The following is a 16,247-nucleotide window of genomic DNA, read 5'->3' as shown; positions in this document are numbered from 1 at the left end:
GAGGCTCCCAGCCTTGAGTGGTTTCTAAGCATGCTGTCTGTTTAGCCAAGAAAGCAAATGGAGTCGCCTCCAAAAGAATAAGGGGTGGCTGTTTGTGCTTGTGGAGACCTTTCCATATTGACATTTGTGTTTAAAACAGAAAAGAATTGGGAAAACATGGGGGGGGAGCAAAGTATGGCAACTCCTTCCCACAGTTTTACTGTTCATGCCTCATGGGATTGTGCTCGTACACACACACACACACACACACACACACACACACACACACACAGAGAGAGAGAGAGAGAGAGAGAGAGAGAGAGAGAGAGAGAGAGAGAGAGAGAGCGCAATATAATAAAGTGAGGAAGGCCTGGGAGCAAGAGGAAACCAGAGGAAGTGGAGAGAGCTGCTCAGAGAAAAGGAGAAGGACCTGTGCCCCTGACAACATGGCAGCCCGTGTCTCACAACAGAGCCTGTAGCTCTGTCCCCCTTCATTCTGGTCCCCCGAACACTTGGTGCTAGAAAAATAATAGAACAATGCCACCTCCTAGGCTGCTGGGTTGGAAGGGCTAGACGTCCTCTCCAGACAGTAGGATCCAAGGGACAAGAGCATCCCCCTAGACTAGCCTGAAAACCTGGCTGAGTCCGAGCTGCAGGCATCCAGGCTGGCCTTAATGATGTGAGGCCACATGGGTGCTGGGGGCCTAAGGCCCTCGGCTAGGCAACAAGAGCCTTTGCACTGTGACTGTGTATATTACAGCACTTGAGGCTGGAGGCCAGGGAGAGCTGGTCCTGCCTCCCACCAAGCAGCAGTCAGCTAAGGCAGGTGATGACGGGTCTACGGAGTTCAGCTCCCACACCCTGGCTAAGGCCTCCCATACATAATTAAAGAGGGGAGAACCGTGCTTCCTGGTTGTGTATACTGCATGGAATGGTTTTTTTTGTTGTTGTTGTTTTCCTCCTGTGGTAGACAGCTACGGGGGCTGCTTTCTCAGTGGTCCTCTGTGTGTGGCTGCAATGACTTTCAGTTCCTGATGCCTTTGTGGTTTGGTTTTGTGAGAGGAACAAGCATGACAATAAGCTGGGCTCATTTGCACGGGTTGGAGGGTTTTCTTGTTTGTTTGTGGTGTATTTGCATTTGAAAGAGGAATTCTTCTAACTACTCCCCTCTACCACAGTGGCTCCGCCCTCCCCCCCTCCCCCCTCCCCCCGCCCCCATCCCTCCTGCTATATAAGTCCCAGGAAATAGGAGAAAGCTACAGGACCCATTTGCACAACCCTGTCCTGTTTGAGACACCGCTTTGCATCTTTGGTCTTGTCTGTCAATGAAACACAATCTTGGCTCCAGACTTCTCCTGAAGAGGAATGAAATATTTCTCCCCTGACGGGTGTTTCGGTTTTTATATTTCTTCAGACATTTCTACCCACAGATAAGATGCTTAGTTGTGAAATCTGAGCAGGAGGTTGGAGTCTGTTTTATTTGAACCACTTGACTACTGACCCAAATCATAAGTCCCAGAGGACAGTGAGATAAAGCATAGGGTATCCCGATTGGCAGCAGCCTGAGTTAGCAGGAATGTATTAGTCACCATAGGATCAAGATGCAGAGGATGTGAGCCACCGTGCAAAGGAAGCCGAGTAGCTGGGGTCATGTAGAACTCCGTCAGTCAGTCAGACAACACGGGTGAAATTAAATAATATCTCCTACAGAGGTGTAGTTGTGTGTATGTGTGTTTCTGAGTGTATATGTATGTGTGTGTGTGTGTGTGTGTGTGTGTGTGTGGTGTATATGTGTGTGTGTGTGTATATCTATGTGTGGTAATAATCTGTTTATAACCATAGGTGAAGGAAGTTTTCATAAAGCGTATCAAGAGAAACTACTTGTCACATATAAGCCCTTCCAGGCTTGCTTGGGAAGAACCTGTGTCATGATAGACCATAAGACCGTGCATTCTGTCAGCTCACAGTGGGACAGGGATATGACACTCACAGCTAAAGCGCTTCTCGCTCATTCAACAGAAGCATGCTTTCAAAAGATGTCTTGACCTTACATCTTTTCCCTTTTCTCTTAACCTCAACTGTCAAAAGCTAGAACTTCCTTCCCCCAACACCCAGGCCTGTGAAAGTTACAATTAGGAAACTTAAGACTCTTAGGGTCGGTCATTCAGTCACAAACTGTAATGTGGGGTAAAGCACATGGCAAAAGGAACATAGGTGAACTGAAACCCTGGTTTACACCGTAAACCTCGAGATCCTGTCTTATCCATGTAGTCTTGGCAACTCTGAAGGCAGCATTGGATCCATGAGTAGTCAAGTGTGTGGTTAATGCCACCCTCTGTGTGCTGGACCAGGGCTGGTTCCTGCTATTTGGTATTAATGCAGCCGTAGCCTCAGTTGCCAAGAAGGTGCTTAGTCCTTTACCTCTGTGGCCTTCTCCGTTTCTGTGTGCCTTGACTCTGTGGAGTCCCATAGGGTGTTAAGAACATCACGAGTGTGCCATAAGGAAGTGGAATTAGACCCTCCAAGCTGTCCCTTTCTGGCCAGAATCTACCCAGGGTCCTTCAGTCATCTCCCTCTCCTATTTGACCAGGACAAACACGGAATGACTCTCACTAATTAAACACAATCTATTATTCTTTCAGGACCCTTCCCTGATGACCTAAGGCTCACTGCCATCACTTCCCCCAAGGATGCTGAGACCGGTCCAGTTTCTGTGAATAAATAATTTGCTGTTGTTTTTCTTTCCCTTTAACAGGCTCTGGGATTGACCTTGATTGGCATCTGGGCCTTGATGGAAACACCCCCTCATTTTAAAAGTGTTCATGCTCCTTGGTGTGGTATTAATATGCAATGTTGCAACTGTATCTAATGCTTACTGGTGTTGTTAACTAAATGCGCTATATAGTTTGTGATTCTCCTCTTTCTGGGCAATATGTCTGCCCTCCCGATGTTTCCTATATAAGCTGCTAATTTAATTTGGTTTCTCCTTTTATTTAGTCTGTGATTTTGTTGTTGGTTTTTTTCTCCCTGCCCATTGTTTACATCAGTTTTTAATTTTTTTGTATTTTTCATGTGACCTCCTCCACTTTCCTTTCAACCAATCATGTGCGTGCGTATCATGTGACTTTGTCATGTGGCTTGCATGGTGCTGATGATGTCGTCCACGCTGGTGAACAGAAGGTAAAAGCTCTTTGTTCTGATTAGAGGAATAAACCTGGAGCCACAGCCTGGCACGAATTTTCTCCCTGTCTCCAATAGATACAGCAAAGACATTTGAAAGATTTGCTCTTGCCATCAATTCATGTCTAGAATTCAACAGTCCTTGCAACCTTGACATGGCAATTTGATAACTTGACAGCCTTTAGTTTAATATTTTTCCCTCAAGAAATCTGGTCATACCAACTGCCCTCTCAGTAAAGCCATGTTAGTCACAGCACAGTGGGGGAACTTGAATTTTTAACAGACCTTCATAAACATTATTTCCCAGAAATATGCTTTGAAAATTAGCCTCTTTGCTTAATTGTGTATCCAGTAGCTCCATCAACTACAATTTCTGCAAAATGTGTTACAACCCCTTTGGAAATATTTTGCAACCTTGAAATGCTCCAGGAAGAGAGAGAGATCCGTGCAAAGGTTGCTCTCCTGTAAAACCCGAGAGTGCTTCACGAGATTTGCATAAATGGAGGACTTTTCTGAAGTGAGAATTTGGATTGATGACTGAGGTGTCACTTCCCCAAAGTGGCCCTCCCCCAAGCAGGGGGCACAAATCAAGCAAAAGTCACTTGGCAATTAACAGTGACTGGAAGTCTCCGTGTAATCAAGAAGCACATGATTGACCCTACAGAAAAGGAAATAAAATTATAGCCTGATGAAGCGCAGAACGGTGACGAAATAATTAGTTAATATTGCGCCTGTCACAACCTTGTTAAAGCATTTCTCACTCACCATCAAGAGAGAAGGAGGCGTCGGCTCTCAGCTTCCCCCACTGAACTCAGACCTGTTCAGAGCCTCCCCTGGGAGTCACAGGCATTCTGTTCTCTCCTAACTAAAGTGTTACTTCGCATCACACCCTAAAGACACATACAGGCTGCAGTGATCACGTAGCCAGACTAACACCAATAACCACCCAGTGTGCTTGCGCATGCAAGAGCCTCCCCTCCATTTGACCTCACCTCTGACCTCATTTCTCTGAGAATTGATTGGGCGACATCCACAGAGTCAAAATCACAGTAGCTTGTCTTGCATGGTCTTTGTTCCTGGTCTGAGTCACACTCCCTGTATTTGTTACCTTGTGTGTATCCCCTCTCCTCCTCCCTCCATTCACAGTCACTGAGGACTTCCTCTTTGTAGCTGTGGCAACATGACCCTAAAGCCAGTCCCATTTACACCCAGACTCCTGGACTTGCAGAGGAGGCACCTTCATCTCCAACAATGACTTGTCTCATATTTTACGTGGTATGCAACGAAATAGAAAAGTCCCAAAAACCTTGCAAGCCACAGTAATAATTTGATCTATGTTAAAAGTTGGTATTGAATCTGTCAGTCTTTGGAAAGAGAATATTGGAAGTTTAAGATTACTAAATCTTAAAGATTTTGGGACTCCCTGCCCCAAATATATTGACTTTTCTCTCCTTTAAGTTGGCTTCCAGCAGGGGTAGACATCTTTCAGAGTCATGGTGACTGCTAAATGGTTAGTGGTCTAGAAAAATAGCCCCTGGGACTTCCCTGTAGGATGCTAAGTGTATGCAGATGTTGAAGTTTGAATTTGAAATTTGATGAGATTTTTAAAAACAAATTTGGCTATTGCAGTGCACTGCTGTGATTCAGGATAAAGTGGAGCACAGCATTGAAACTAAGAAATTTGTTCACTCCTGAAGAGAGGTCCATCTTCAGGAGTGGTCAACAAAACCCAAAAAAGGGAGGAGGGATAAGAGAAGTTAGCGCAAGTAAAATTTATAGAATAAGAGAGTGAAGCTTTTTAAGGGCAGCTCCCACCTCCCTCCCCTGGTCATTAGTAAGGATTTAAGTGACTTGGGCCTGATTTCAGATGCTTTAAATAAACTAATAGTATCGCTCTTGTTAGTGGATCGTACATAGAACAGCTGATGAAGTCAGGTGTTTCCCCATTCCACTCTCTATCCATCTGCTCCTACCCAAAATCGCCTGGGATGCTTTTAACAAGTACCGGAAACTCTGCCCATCAGCCAGACGCTATTTACTATGTTCCATCATGAAACACTGAATGAAGAGAAGAGAGGTTAAGGCAGGGACTGAATCCCATCCCCCATCATCAAATAGCTGTGGTGGAGAAGACACTTAAGTCCCTACCACAGGGCAGCAGGGAGTGAATTTGTTTGGGTGAGCTGAACTCTGCATTATGCAAACTAAGATTCCCCTACTGCCCCACCCTCACCCCTTCCCATATATCCGAACCTTTAGCTTGAGGTGCCTCTGCAGAGAAGTAGCTTTATAGGCATTGTCCAAGGACTATGTAAATGGGACTTCCGGTTTCCCACCATCAGCATGAGTGTGACAAGCCCGCTCCCCTGTCACTGTGTTGCATGTCTGAGCATGGCTCCCTTCACACCCTTTCATAATGATCTTTTTTTTTTTTTTTTTCTTCTTTAGCTACTGACCCTGACTTGTGTTAGGCAATGCTGGTTCTGACGAACTAAATTCTTTAACACCCACTCTTCCTTCTTAGATTGAAAACATCACTAACCGCCCCTTCCACGCCCTCCTTTATTTTTATTTTTTTACAGCTGTGTGTTTGGAGCCTCGGCCTCTGACAGGTCGACACAGACTTTCTATTCTAATTGCCTTTGTTCCGAAGGATCTCGCACCCTGGCGGCTCCCAGGGTAGAGAGGTAGCTGTAGCCAAGGTCCTCAGAGAGGGGCAGTGGAGTATTATCAGCCTGAAGCCTTCGAGTAGGGACCGGATCTCCAAAGGTTACCAGTGTGAGGGCAGGAACATCCCAGTAGCCCACTTAATACCCACACCAATGTTCATGAACTAGTGAAGTGTGGCGCCTCCTTGTGGCTCAGAAGGAGTAGCAGCGTTCACTCGGTCATAGTTATTTCTGTCCTAAATTCTTCAGCCTGGATCAGCCCCACAACCACAAGCGAAACCTTCATGGTCAGTTTTTTTTTTTTTTAAGGGCAATAAAACAAATATAATTGGTCAATTAATCCGTTGGTGCTTTCATGCCACCCACAAGAATGGAATCGGTGTTTTTGTGGCTCAGTCTGTCAGAGTTCATTTGTTGCTGTCTAATTTGCATTTTGTCATCCAAATCCCTCCCTCCTGCTCCCAACACACATTCATAATTCCTAAGAGAACTGGGCAGGAATGGACTCCGCACCAGGTGCCTCAGTGAGCTCGGGTCCCCCCGAAGTTCAAGGTCAACCTTGGGTCTCTGCTAAGACCTAAGGAACTGAGACTGGAGAGACAGCAAACCACCTTGGTTCCATTCCCTGTACCAACACGGAAGTTCACAACCATCTGTAATTCTAGCCTTAGAGTATCCGATGCCCTGGGATGGCACACATGACATTTGTGCAGGCGAAATACCCATACCCATTTTAAATAAATAAAACCCCAAACTGGCCACATCCCTACCCACATATTCCATATTCCCTGAAGTCAGGGACTCAGGTGGCAAAGGTCAGGTCACCTTAGCACAGACATCTCTTTAACTCTAAAGAAAAAGGCCACTTGTCTCCAGAGACCTCATTTGAGATGAACAGTGCCGAGTACAAATTGTCACCTTCATCTTTAATATAACTGAGCTAAGCTTTAGAAGTATGGGAAATCCCGGGAGGGACCCCAGAGGAGTGTCAGGGAGAGTTATAAAGACCGAGAGCAGACAAAGCCTACCTCACATTAGAGTTATTCATTTGATATCTCTAGCTAAGAACTCCATTTCAGGACAGAGAATTAGTGGCCTAATCACTCTAAATCCTGATTCCCCAAGGCAATTTGCTAATCCCCAAAGGACCTGTCAGTACTGTTCCTTGATGGAACCGTAATGTGTCTGAGCTGGAGACATGAAACAGGCTTCCCATGTGAATAGGGAAATCATCCCATTTTGGACTCGTATAAAGAGGCATAGAATAAAAAAGGTATACCCAAGGTTAAAATTGCCCGAAGAAATAACAAGGGAAATGGGAATTGGGATAAGCAAAATATTCCGTGTTTTTAATTCACAACAACGATATTTGATAGTAAAAATTCTAGATTTCAACACAAACTCTAGACCATTCAGTAGTTATCCATGTGTAAAGCTGAGACTGCAGACCTCTGTGCAGATAGATCTGTTTGAAAGAGAAGGCACAGTGAACAAGGGCTGAAGAGTCGGCTCAGTTAGTTAAGAGTACTAGTACATTTGCAGATGACCTGGGACAGTTCCAGTCCCCACACTGAGCAGCTCACAACTGCCCGTAACTCCAGCTCCAGAGGCTCTGATGCCCCCTTCTGACCTCTGTAGGCTCCCGCAGACACACAATACATACATAATTAAAAATAGACATTGAAAAATGAATGAGCAAAGAGGAGGCATGGAGCCCTTGAAGGGCTGTTTGTCCCTTGGTCTTTCATGCTCAGCACACTGTTGGCACTGGGCCTCCCGGAGCGGGGCGGGGCTCCCGCTGTCCCTTCACAGCTCAGAGAGGTTTCTTCCCCAAGCCCCAGGCTTGCTGTGGTTTGTGTTGTAAAGATTCTTCCATCTCCAGAGCCCTGCAGATGAGAGGGAAGGCACGCGGCAGACTTGGATTTAAGGAAGGGCACAGAAGCCCAGTAATTCCACAGGAGGAGCCTGTAATCTCCAGGGCCAGAAATAACCATTTCAATTACGGTTTCTTAAGAGGGCGCTCAGCAGCCTGCCTATGGTGTATCTGACAGGACTCGGCCTTTTTCATACCATTTTCTTCCATGCGTGTATGGACTTATGGTCTGCTGGAAAAAAATATCAGAACTGCCCAGAGCATTTGTTATTGGTTAAGGTTTATTTTTAAAGTAGCGCTGTGTTCAGCTTTAACATAAAATATTTGAGAGGGAAAAAAAATTGAATCCTAGATGAAGCTAAACTCAAAAGGTATAATTAACCCCAGGGGTCTTCTTAAAGCAACATGCCTATTGCTGATGAATGGCAAACCAACATTTACAAATAATTACAATATTGGTTTTTCTGAAATTGCCCATAATGATTTCAATCACAGCAGCAGCCACCCCAGAACCTTGGGACCCCCTAAACCATTTCCTCTGCTAATGTGTTCAATTAAGCAGTGAGCTTCTTTAATGCCGAGGGCCATTGCCTGCACAGTGTCCCCTTCCTCATCATGCCAGGCTTCGTGCAGAAAGGAATGTTTTGTTAGCCCGATTCCTCAGCCATAATGAAAAACGGACAGCAAGCATCTGAAGATGCTAAGACAACCGATGTAACAACTGCTCTCGCCAGTCTTGATGCATGTACAAAACCTTGTAGGGCCACCAAATTGGTCCAACGTTCCATGTTAGTTGAAAACAATCTTCCTTCAGGCATACTGTGACAGGAAAGGTTACACTACTGCCCAAGGACCCCACTATCTTTTTAATGAATCAAACTATATTATGCTTTTCATTTTGCTAAAATAATCACGCCTCGTTCACCTTTGAGATATCATTGCCCGATAGACAACTTCTAGAACTCAATACACCATATATTTGTGTGATTAATTGTAGGTAAAGCTTTCTAAATGATAACCTAAATACTGTATGATATAAAATGCTCTGAACTTCAAGAGAAAATAAATATGTATCAGAGTATTGTCAGATAGAATGATAGCTAATTCTCTTCTGGGTATATAAACTGATAGAGCTGTAGTAGCTTTCAGGAGGGTTTTTTTTTTTTGAGATTCTAATTATATTATGCATATTTTTCCTAAAACAAATCCAGAGATAAGACCCTACCTTCAGTAGGGCTGCTGGGTTCTTCAGGGACTCCTGGGAAAGATGTCTGTTCATTCATGTGTCTTTAAAGGGACTTGAACTCTCTTTCAAAGACCAGATTTTTTTTTTTAAAGAAAGCTTTGCAAAACTGCAAAGCATGACGATAACTGTATGTCTTTGAGATATGGAGCTGTTGATGAAGGATATATCTCATAATAACAGCTAGCTGATAGTCATTTATCATGTCTTCCACCCTCATGGTGTTGTGAGGAAGGGCCAAGGAAGAGTTGACACTAGATTCACCCATGCCAGGATGACAGAGGTGGAAGGACCCTTACATTGGATCCCATGATCCCTTTCTGCAAGTATGGAGACAGAGTAAGGCAGTGCTGCCAATGATGAGCATACCTCCCACCAATCAGAATTCAGAGGAGGTGTTTTAAGTCCCTGATTATGCCTTGAATGCCCACAGTGCTCCATTCTGGGAGAATATAGTAAGGTTGGTTCAACAAAACAGCTGGGTGGACTTCCCTCCACCTCACTCCAAGGGGACCTCAGGCAAAGCCTCTGCTCTTTACCTGCCTGGTGAATCCCCTCCTTCGCTAGGGAGCATCCAACGCAGTCCATGTTATGATTCTCAGTGCAGAAAACTCTAATGCCATTCCCATTTACTCTTGGCTACCAATCATCTCAGTCAGCCTAGGCTTGAGGGTTTCCCTAAGATATTGATATTTCAGTGCTAAAGCCTGTGATGTCCCAGGATCCCTGGGACTTGTTGGTCACCTTAGCTCTGTCAGAGAGTAGAACTAGTTGAGCTCTCTCATGGCTCCTTCAGCATTATGGAACCTACCCAGAGGCCCTGTTTTATTCTAAATGAGACTCCACCTTGACCCCCTACCAGATGTTTATAATGGTGTAGACACAATTGACTTATTGCCTAAGACGGTAGAAAAGCCAAAAGGAATTTGAAAAGCCTACAAAGATTGACATATCCGAAGTAGGTCTAAATGCTTCCCTTCAAATAGCTGGGGACAGTGGCTGCATCCAAGCTTAAAAACCAGGACACGTATTTTTCTACAACCTATTTACCTTTGCATTCTGATTTTTTTGGATTTCTTAAATTACCAACCATAGAACAGATACTGAGCCTGACTTTTTCCAAATATCCTTCAGACATCAGGATTATGAGTCCTCCTGGTTGCAGTACACACTCTCCTTCCTTTCCTCTAGTTCCCAGAGCGAGCACACCCCCACACACATCCAACTAAGGAGTCCTGTTCCAGAAACAGTCTGAGGTTCTAACCAGCTCCAGAGAATGCTGCGCATGTCCGTCACATCTCAAGGGACGCCTCCCGGGACTCTGGGTGGCGTGCGCTCACCCTCTGTGCTCCCACCTCCGAATCCAAGAGAGGAGGTTAACCACTGCACAGGGGGAGCCAGGCTGAACTGCAACTTTGCCTGCAGCCGTCCATTTATGGGGAGGGGTGCAGTGTGAGGTAATTAGCCTCTCTCCCTAGTGGCTCTCCTCTTCCTGGCTCTCAAGTCATACCCCTGTGGACTACAGCCTCCCTGAGAGGTCAGGAAATAGATTACAGAGCCTGGTCCTTCCCTGGAAGTCCTGGTCTCTCACAAGTATGGAGTTTTAACTTCAACCCTGGATTAGACTTCCTCCCCTGTTCCCTCAGTGTATGCTTGCAGCTTCTCCTACAGGAAACCAGCAGCACAGTACGGAGCCATCCTGACACTCTCTGATTCCTCACACACAGGCTCATCTTCCTTCTCCCACTTGGATTCCCAATACTACTGTCCGAGTGAACATAAAGCCCAAATAAAGAGAAACAAGAAAATTTATCTTTCTTACTGTAAAATATTAAAGCCATTTCCACCTCCCCCCCCCCCTCTCACAAAGAAAAAGACCGCAATGATTGTTGCTTTAATATATTGAAGAGCCAAAGATTATCCCTCACTCCACTGAGCCATAAATGTAGTTACATTCACAGGAAACTTGCCTATGGCAATTCGTGTTTTATTTCGCCACAATTGGAAACGTATTTTTAAGTGATCCTAAGCAATAAAATTTAATTCATGAAACGCTAGTTGCAAGAATACAGAGTCATTCACTCCCATCAGTGACCATGCCCTCGGGACTCTAGGGTGAGTCACGATCTACTCGGGGATAAAACACACAAGGCTGTTCTGAAAAGTCTATGTTTTTAAATTTCCTACTCAGACCTGCCTACATTTGCCCAAATTCCAGGCACTCTGTCAAGATGTGTCAGGTCTATAGAAATCAAACCTGCAGGGTTGCAGGAAGAAATGTGAGTGCCAGCGAGAGAGACGGAGAAAGAACTGTGTTCATACGGGGTGTCTTCCAGAACATTCCCACAAACCACCCCCAGCTAAGGCCGAGTGAGGCAGCCAAGCGGGGTCCAGGGTTCTACACTCATCGCTTCCTAACCATTTGAATCTCTGGAAAAGCAAGCAAAGTGCCCATCCCCACCACATCACTCCATCCCATTTTGATGGGCCCACTCATCCTTCTGTGGACCCAGATTTCATGGAAATTCGCTGACTGTTTCAGGGGAACCCAGTGCACCCAAGCTGGAAGGGCAGATGGGAGAGGACGGGAACTCCATCAAGGTGAACCTGATCAAGCAGGATGACGGAGGCTCCCCCATCAGACACTATCTGGTCAAGTACAGAGCGGTGAGTAGCTTCCATCTTCCTAGACATCACACACACACACACACACACACACACACACACACACACACACTCACACACACACACACACATACACACACACACACACACACACACACATACACACACACACAGAACCTGGGACCCTGATACCTACCTTATTGAATCAAGAACTTGAGAATCTCAGGTGGGGTGAGCATAGGACAGGGTCCCACCAGACATCTTGTAGGAGACTCTTGGAACATGGTCAAGGTTTTAAATCCCTAGACTGACCTATGCCATGCCCACGGTGGGACCATTTGACCTATATCCATGCCCCCAGTGGTACCATTTGAAAACTTCTATGATGACTGGAATGGTGAGAACATCACTGTGATTTTTTTTTTGTGATTCCTTCTGTTTTCCTTCAAAGTGTTGTTCCAATAATCCAGGACTTCTGTGCAAAATTGTCACAATGTCATATAACAGTCACTTCTTTTGATCAGGTGTGTCTCCTGGACCAGATGCAGTACCCAGGCATATTTCGTGCACAGAGCCTATGGAGCGGGTATTATAGTTAGCCCCCACATTACAGGTGAAGCAACCAAGGCTACAACAGCCATCAGCTGATGGCCTCACACATCTTGGCGAGGTCTCTAGCTAAGGAGCGTAGGTTCTTAAGTCACTGCCTTCAAGATCCTAGGCAGGGTCCCTTGCCTGGCCTTGTGCCCTCAGCCAGACCAACTGCAAACGCTCAGCTTGATTTCAGCTTCCCTTTTTACCTCACTCACCACTGAGCTAAGATCTAGTCCTAGGCCAGCTCTCACCACTGATCCCCCAAACTGAGAAGCCCTCTCTCCTTTTCCAGTTTCAGGATGACAGACAGTTGGCAAGCAGTTGCCAGGGGTGAGGGCAGTCTCTGGACACTGGGGATAACCCCTTACTAAGATTTCCTAATAGTTGGAGATCATGAACCAGAGAGCAGCTAGCTTTCCCCCATGAAGCCTCAAATAAGGCTTTTTCCAGGAAGTTTGTTCATTCCTGTCTCTCCTGGGGGGACCAGTTCTCATAGAGATGGTAGATGGGTCTAGAACAGAGCCCTGCAGGCTTGCATGCCTTGCAGACCGGGGTCAGACCTTTATCTATTCAATTCTCTGAACTGAGTCTCAAAAAGTCAGAGGTGAGCTGGCACTGTAGGGAAAGTTGCTGAAGAGCCAGCCCAGAGATACTGCAGTGCAGGAGGTCCCACGGTTTTCTTCCTACAGTAAAGGATGCCAAGACTTGCCAGGTGGCTCTGAATAGCTTATTTGGAGCAGGTGGAATATAAGTAACCTACTTGGAGTAGGGTAGAATACCTTCTCCACTATTTGAATGGCTATAATGAACCTCGATGGCATCAAATTCCAGCTTTGCCATTTGCCAGCATGTCATCTGAAAATCAGATAGTCACATCTTTCCAAACCTCCATTTCCCTGTCTGCAAAACGGGAATAAAATGACTTGCACTGTCAAAGTAGTCACAATATATGCAAATACCCCCAAAATGTTCCGAATACTTTAAAAGCTCTGCAAATGGTAGCCAGGATGCAGGACCTAGCTAGAACTCTCTACCACAGGAAGACAGTCTCCTTGTGTGCTTGCCCAAATGGTCACCGCGGCTGTGTTTAACAGAGATACAAACTGCTGGGCTACTTTAGATTCCGGTGACTTTAAGCATCCTCTTTCACTTTGAAGCATAATGTTTGCTAAATGCAGTCACATATTATTAATATGTATTACATAGCATAAAGTTTGCTTTCTTGCGTGTTTGCTTTATCGTCTGGTTGTCTCTTTTGTAATGATGTTTGCCAAGGAAGACAGAGAAGGAAGAGCAAAGAGAGACAGCTCAGCTTTTTTTTTTTGTTTTAAATTAAAACAGCACCATAGCAACCTGTGCAAAGCTAACTTATAGAGCCCATCCCAGGCTTCCTGGTTAGATCGTAGGACACCAGAAGCCCCTCTGAGCATTTTCCCACAACATTCACAGCCCTGCAGTGAGCACTCCCACATTCCTAGCGGCATCTTTGTGGCTCATCAGAACTACTTTGCTTGGTGAAATCCTTTCGTCCAGCCACAGGCCTGGACCTGTGGTGGTCACTGGACTACCTCATATCTGACATATTGCTGTGTTCCACCTCCCCTGTCCAGTACACATGTTTCAAAGCACCTTGCGTGCCCAGAGTGTACCCGAGGCACGCTTGGCTTTTGTAAAGGCCAGAGACTGTGAAGTGACAGGCTTTGCAACTAGAAGACCATCAGAAGATTTCTCAGGATGACTTGAGGCTTCTCCTACACTGTTTTGCTATGGAGGTGATTGCCTAGCAATGGCTTTGGAAACTTCCTTCTGGTACAAACTCAGTGGTAAACATGAATGATGTACCTAGAGGGGATGTTAGGTGAGAAACAGGGAATCCCTAGAATTTCACATCTCTCCTTATGCCCTGGACACTGTTTGCTAAGCACAGTGGGATACTCTATGTGGGCCCACGAGTATCCCAGTCTTGAGCCTCAGCTGTTCAGCCACAATGATGCCAGACTGTACTGTGGACTATAGAGAAAAAAAAACCAAAACTTCAGTTCAACTCATGCTTTCTGGGCTCCCTGGTATGAAAGGGAAAATGCTGTCTGGGGATGGAACAGGCTGGGCTCCAACCGTGACTGCAGCGTGACTTTGTGAAGTCACCTGAACTTTGCTCATGTCCCTCTCATGAGATTTACTAAGAGCCTGAACCAATGTCCTGGCAGGCTTGATACAGGAGTGTAATGAGAAATGGTGAAGCCATCCCTCAGGGCAGAGCCTAGCCTGGGGAATAGGAGGGTTTGCATTTTTAGTAAAATTGGAATCCATGTGATAATCACCTATCAGAATGTGGACAGCATCCTGAAATATAAGAAACATTATAGATAATGATATCTATTATAGATAATAGATAGATATAAATATAAGAAACAATATAAGAAACTCCTCTAAGAAGCCCTTACACCATGAACCCAGCATTCCAGAGTATAGGGGAGATAGGGCAAGTTGGGGCCAGTGTTCCAGCCCCTGTTCCAGTCCTGAAGTTAGTGGGACGGTAGAGTCAGAACCATGCCACACTGGCATTCTCTACTGTTGATCTTGGCACACATACTAGCCAGTTCCACCAATATAAAAAACCCACATCAATTCCCATTCCTTACAACTCACCCCATGATTTTCAAGTCCCCCGAGTGTGTATCTCCTAGCCAGTCTCCCCAGTATGCCCACTGACCTTCCCTGGTGTCTTCTGTCCTTCCTGCCGACTGCTCCCAGAAGCTCGCCTCTGAGTGGAAACCGGAAATCAGGCTCCCATCCGGCAGTGACCACGTCATGCTCAAGTCCCTGGACTGGAACGCAGAGTATGAAGTCTATGTGGTAGCTGAAAACCAGCAAGGAAAATCCAAGGCAGCTCACTTTGTGTTCAGGACCTCAGCCCAGCCCACGGCCATCCCAGGTACAGCCATGTCTGTTTTCTGTCTGTTTCCCCCGCTTTGAATTAATGCATACAAGCCGCGCCTCCTAATGAGCCTGACCAGCCCTGACAACGTGCTTGCTTACAGCCATCCTCATGACTGGTTGCTCCTGCCAAGCTTAGTTTTGCCTTATCCCCATCTGTGCAATGGGTTGACATGTGGCATACCCCCAGGGGAGTTTGGCCAAGCATCCTGGGGAAAAGGTCCTGTCTCACTTGGCTCTGACAGATCAATGCTAACCAGTCTATGGGACTCCCTTGGATGGGAAATGCCCCCTACTCCTGCCTTGCCTTGGATGCTGGTTGAACAAGGATCCTTAATGAGACTTTCTCTGCCATCTGCATTCCGGACTAGGACAACAGAACTGGCTTTATGCTGTCTATATGTGATCCTTGCTTTAAGCTGTACAACCATGGTCTAAATCTCTTCTCTCTGGTGGCCCCAAGAGAAGGAATAGATGGTGCCCAGTTAGCTCAAGCTTATCTGTAAAGAGCCTCTCCACTGTGCCAGAGACAAATTGAGCCTCTTGGAATGAAGCAAATGGAAAACATAGATACTGGGACACACACCATCGTTGAAAGGACAGACCATGGTAGCGGCATTGCTCCTAGGACATGCAGATTGTCTCTAGGATCCAGGACCAACTCAAGTGTGGGAATAAAGTGAGAGCCATGATTTCTGGACCACATGCCTTGCACCAGTGGCCAGTCCCCTATGAGGCAAATACTTCAGAGAAGACCCTGTTCTTCAACCATCACCTTTCCAGGGCCAGCCAAACACCAACCACAGGCAGGAGAGATGGTCATAGATCATACAGCTATAGAGTGTTGGGAAGACTCCCCTATGCTCTACCATGGTCAGGTGTGGTAGGAAGACAGTTTGGGGTAGGCCCATCTTGCCTGCCCTGTCTGGAGAGCTTGCTTAGCTGCTGAATTTAATTATCATCAAGATTGCTCCTCCTGGGAAAGTCAGGCCAGAAAGGGGACAGGTTGCCTGCCCTGTAGGGTTTTTATGTGCCAACGTGGGTAGCACCAGAAGGAAAGCTTGGTGTGTGGTTCTTTATAATCGTTTGTGTGTGAGTGGGTTTGTGGGGTGGATGTATGTGGAGCCTGCAGCCAGTGGGCAGGTGA

At 46.0% G+C, this 16,247-nt stretch overlaps 1 protein-coding gene and 1 long non-coding RNA gene across 34 annotated transcripts in view; one reads left to right on the top strand and one right to left on the bottom strand.

Annotated features, from left to right (window-relative positions):
- Positions 1-16,247, top strand: part of Ncam1 (neural cell adhesion molecule 1) — a 297,265-nt gene that overhangs the window by 264,261 nt on the left and 16,757 nt on the right. For 12 of the 33 annotated variants that reach the window (NM_001311065.1, XM_017313194.2, XM_017313195.2 and 9 more), the window contains 2 exons: positions 11,487-11,611; positions 14,918-15,098. In NM_001311065.1, the coding sequence (NP_001297994.1) occupies positions 11,487-11,611; positions 14,918-15,098 (306 nt within the window). Of the gene's footprint in view, positions 1-2,381; positions 2,385-11,486; positions 11,612-14,917; positions 15,099-16,247 lie in introns of all 33 variants that reach the window. The other 21 variants (XM_011242413.2, XM_006510071.2, XM_006510067.2 and 18 more) reach the window with 3 other exon arrangements.
- Gm11149 (predicted gene 11149) overlaps positions 1-16,247 on the bottom strand; it is a 49,738-nt gene that overhangs the window by 32,893 nt on the left and 598 nt on the right. The window contains exon 2 of the long non-coding RNA NR_029465.1: positions 14,877-15,023. This is a non-coding gene — a long non-coding RNA (predicted gene 11149). The remainder of the gene's footprint in view (positions 1-14,876; positions 15,024-16,247) is intronic.

Source organism: Mus musculus, chromosome 9, assembly GCF_000001635.26.
Source record: "Mus musculus strain C57BL/6J chromosome 9, GRCm38.p6 C57BL/6J".
NCBI classification, from domain to species: Eukaryota; Metazoa; Chordata; class Mammalia; order Rodentia; family Muridae; genus Mus; species Mus musculus.
This window is presented reverse-complemented; position numbering and strand designations above follow the sequence as displayed.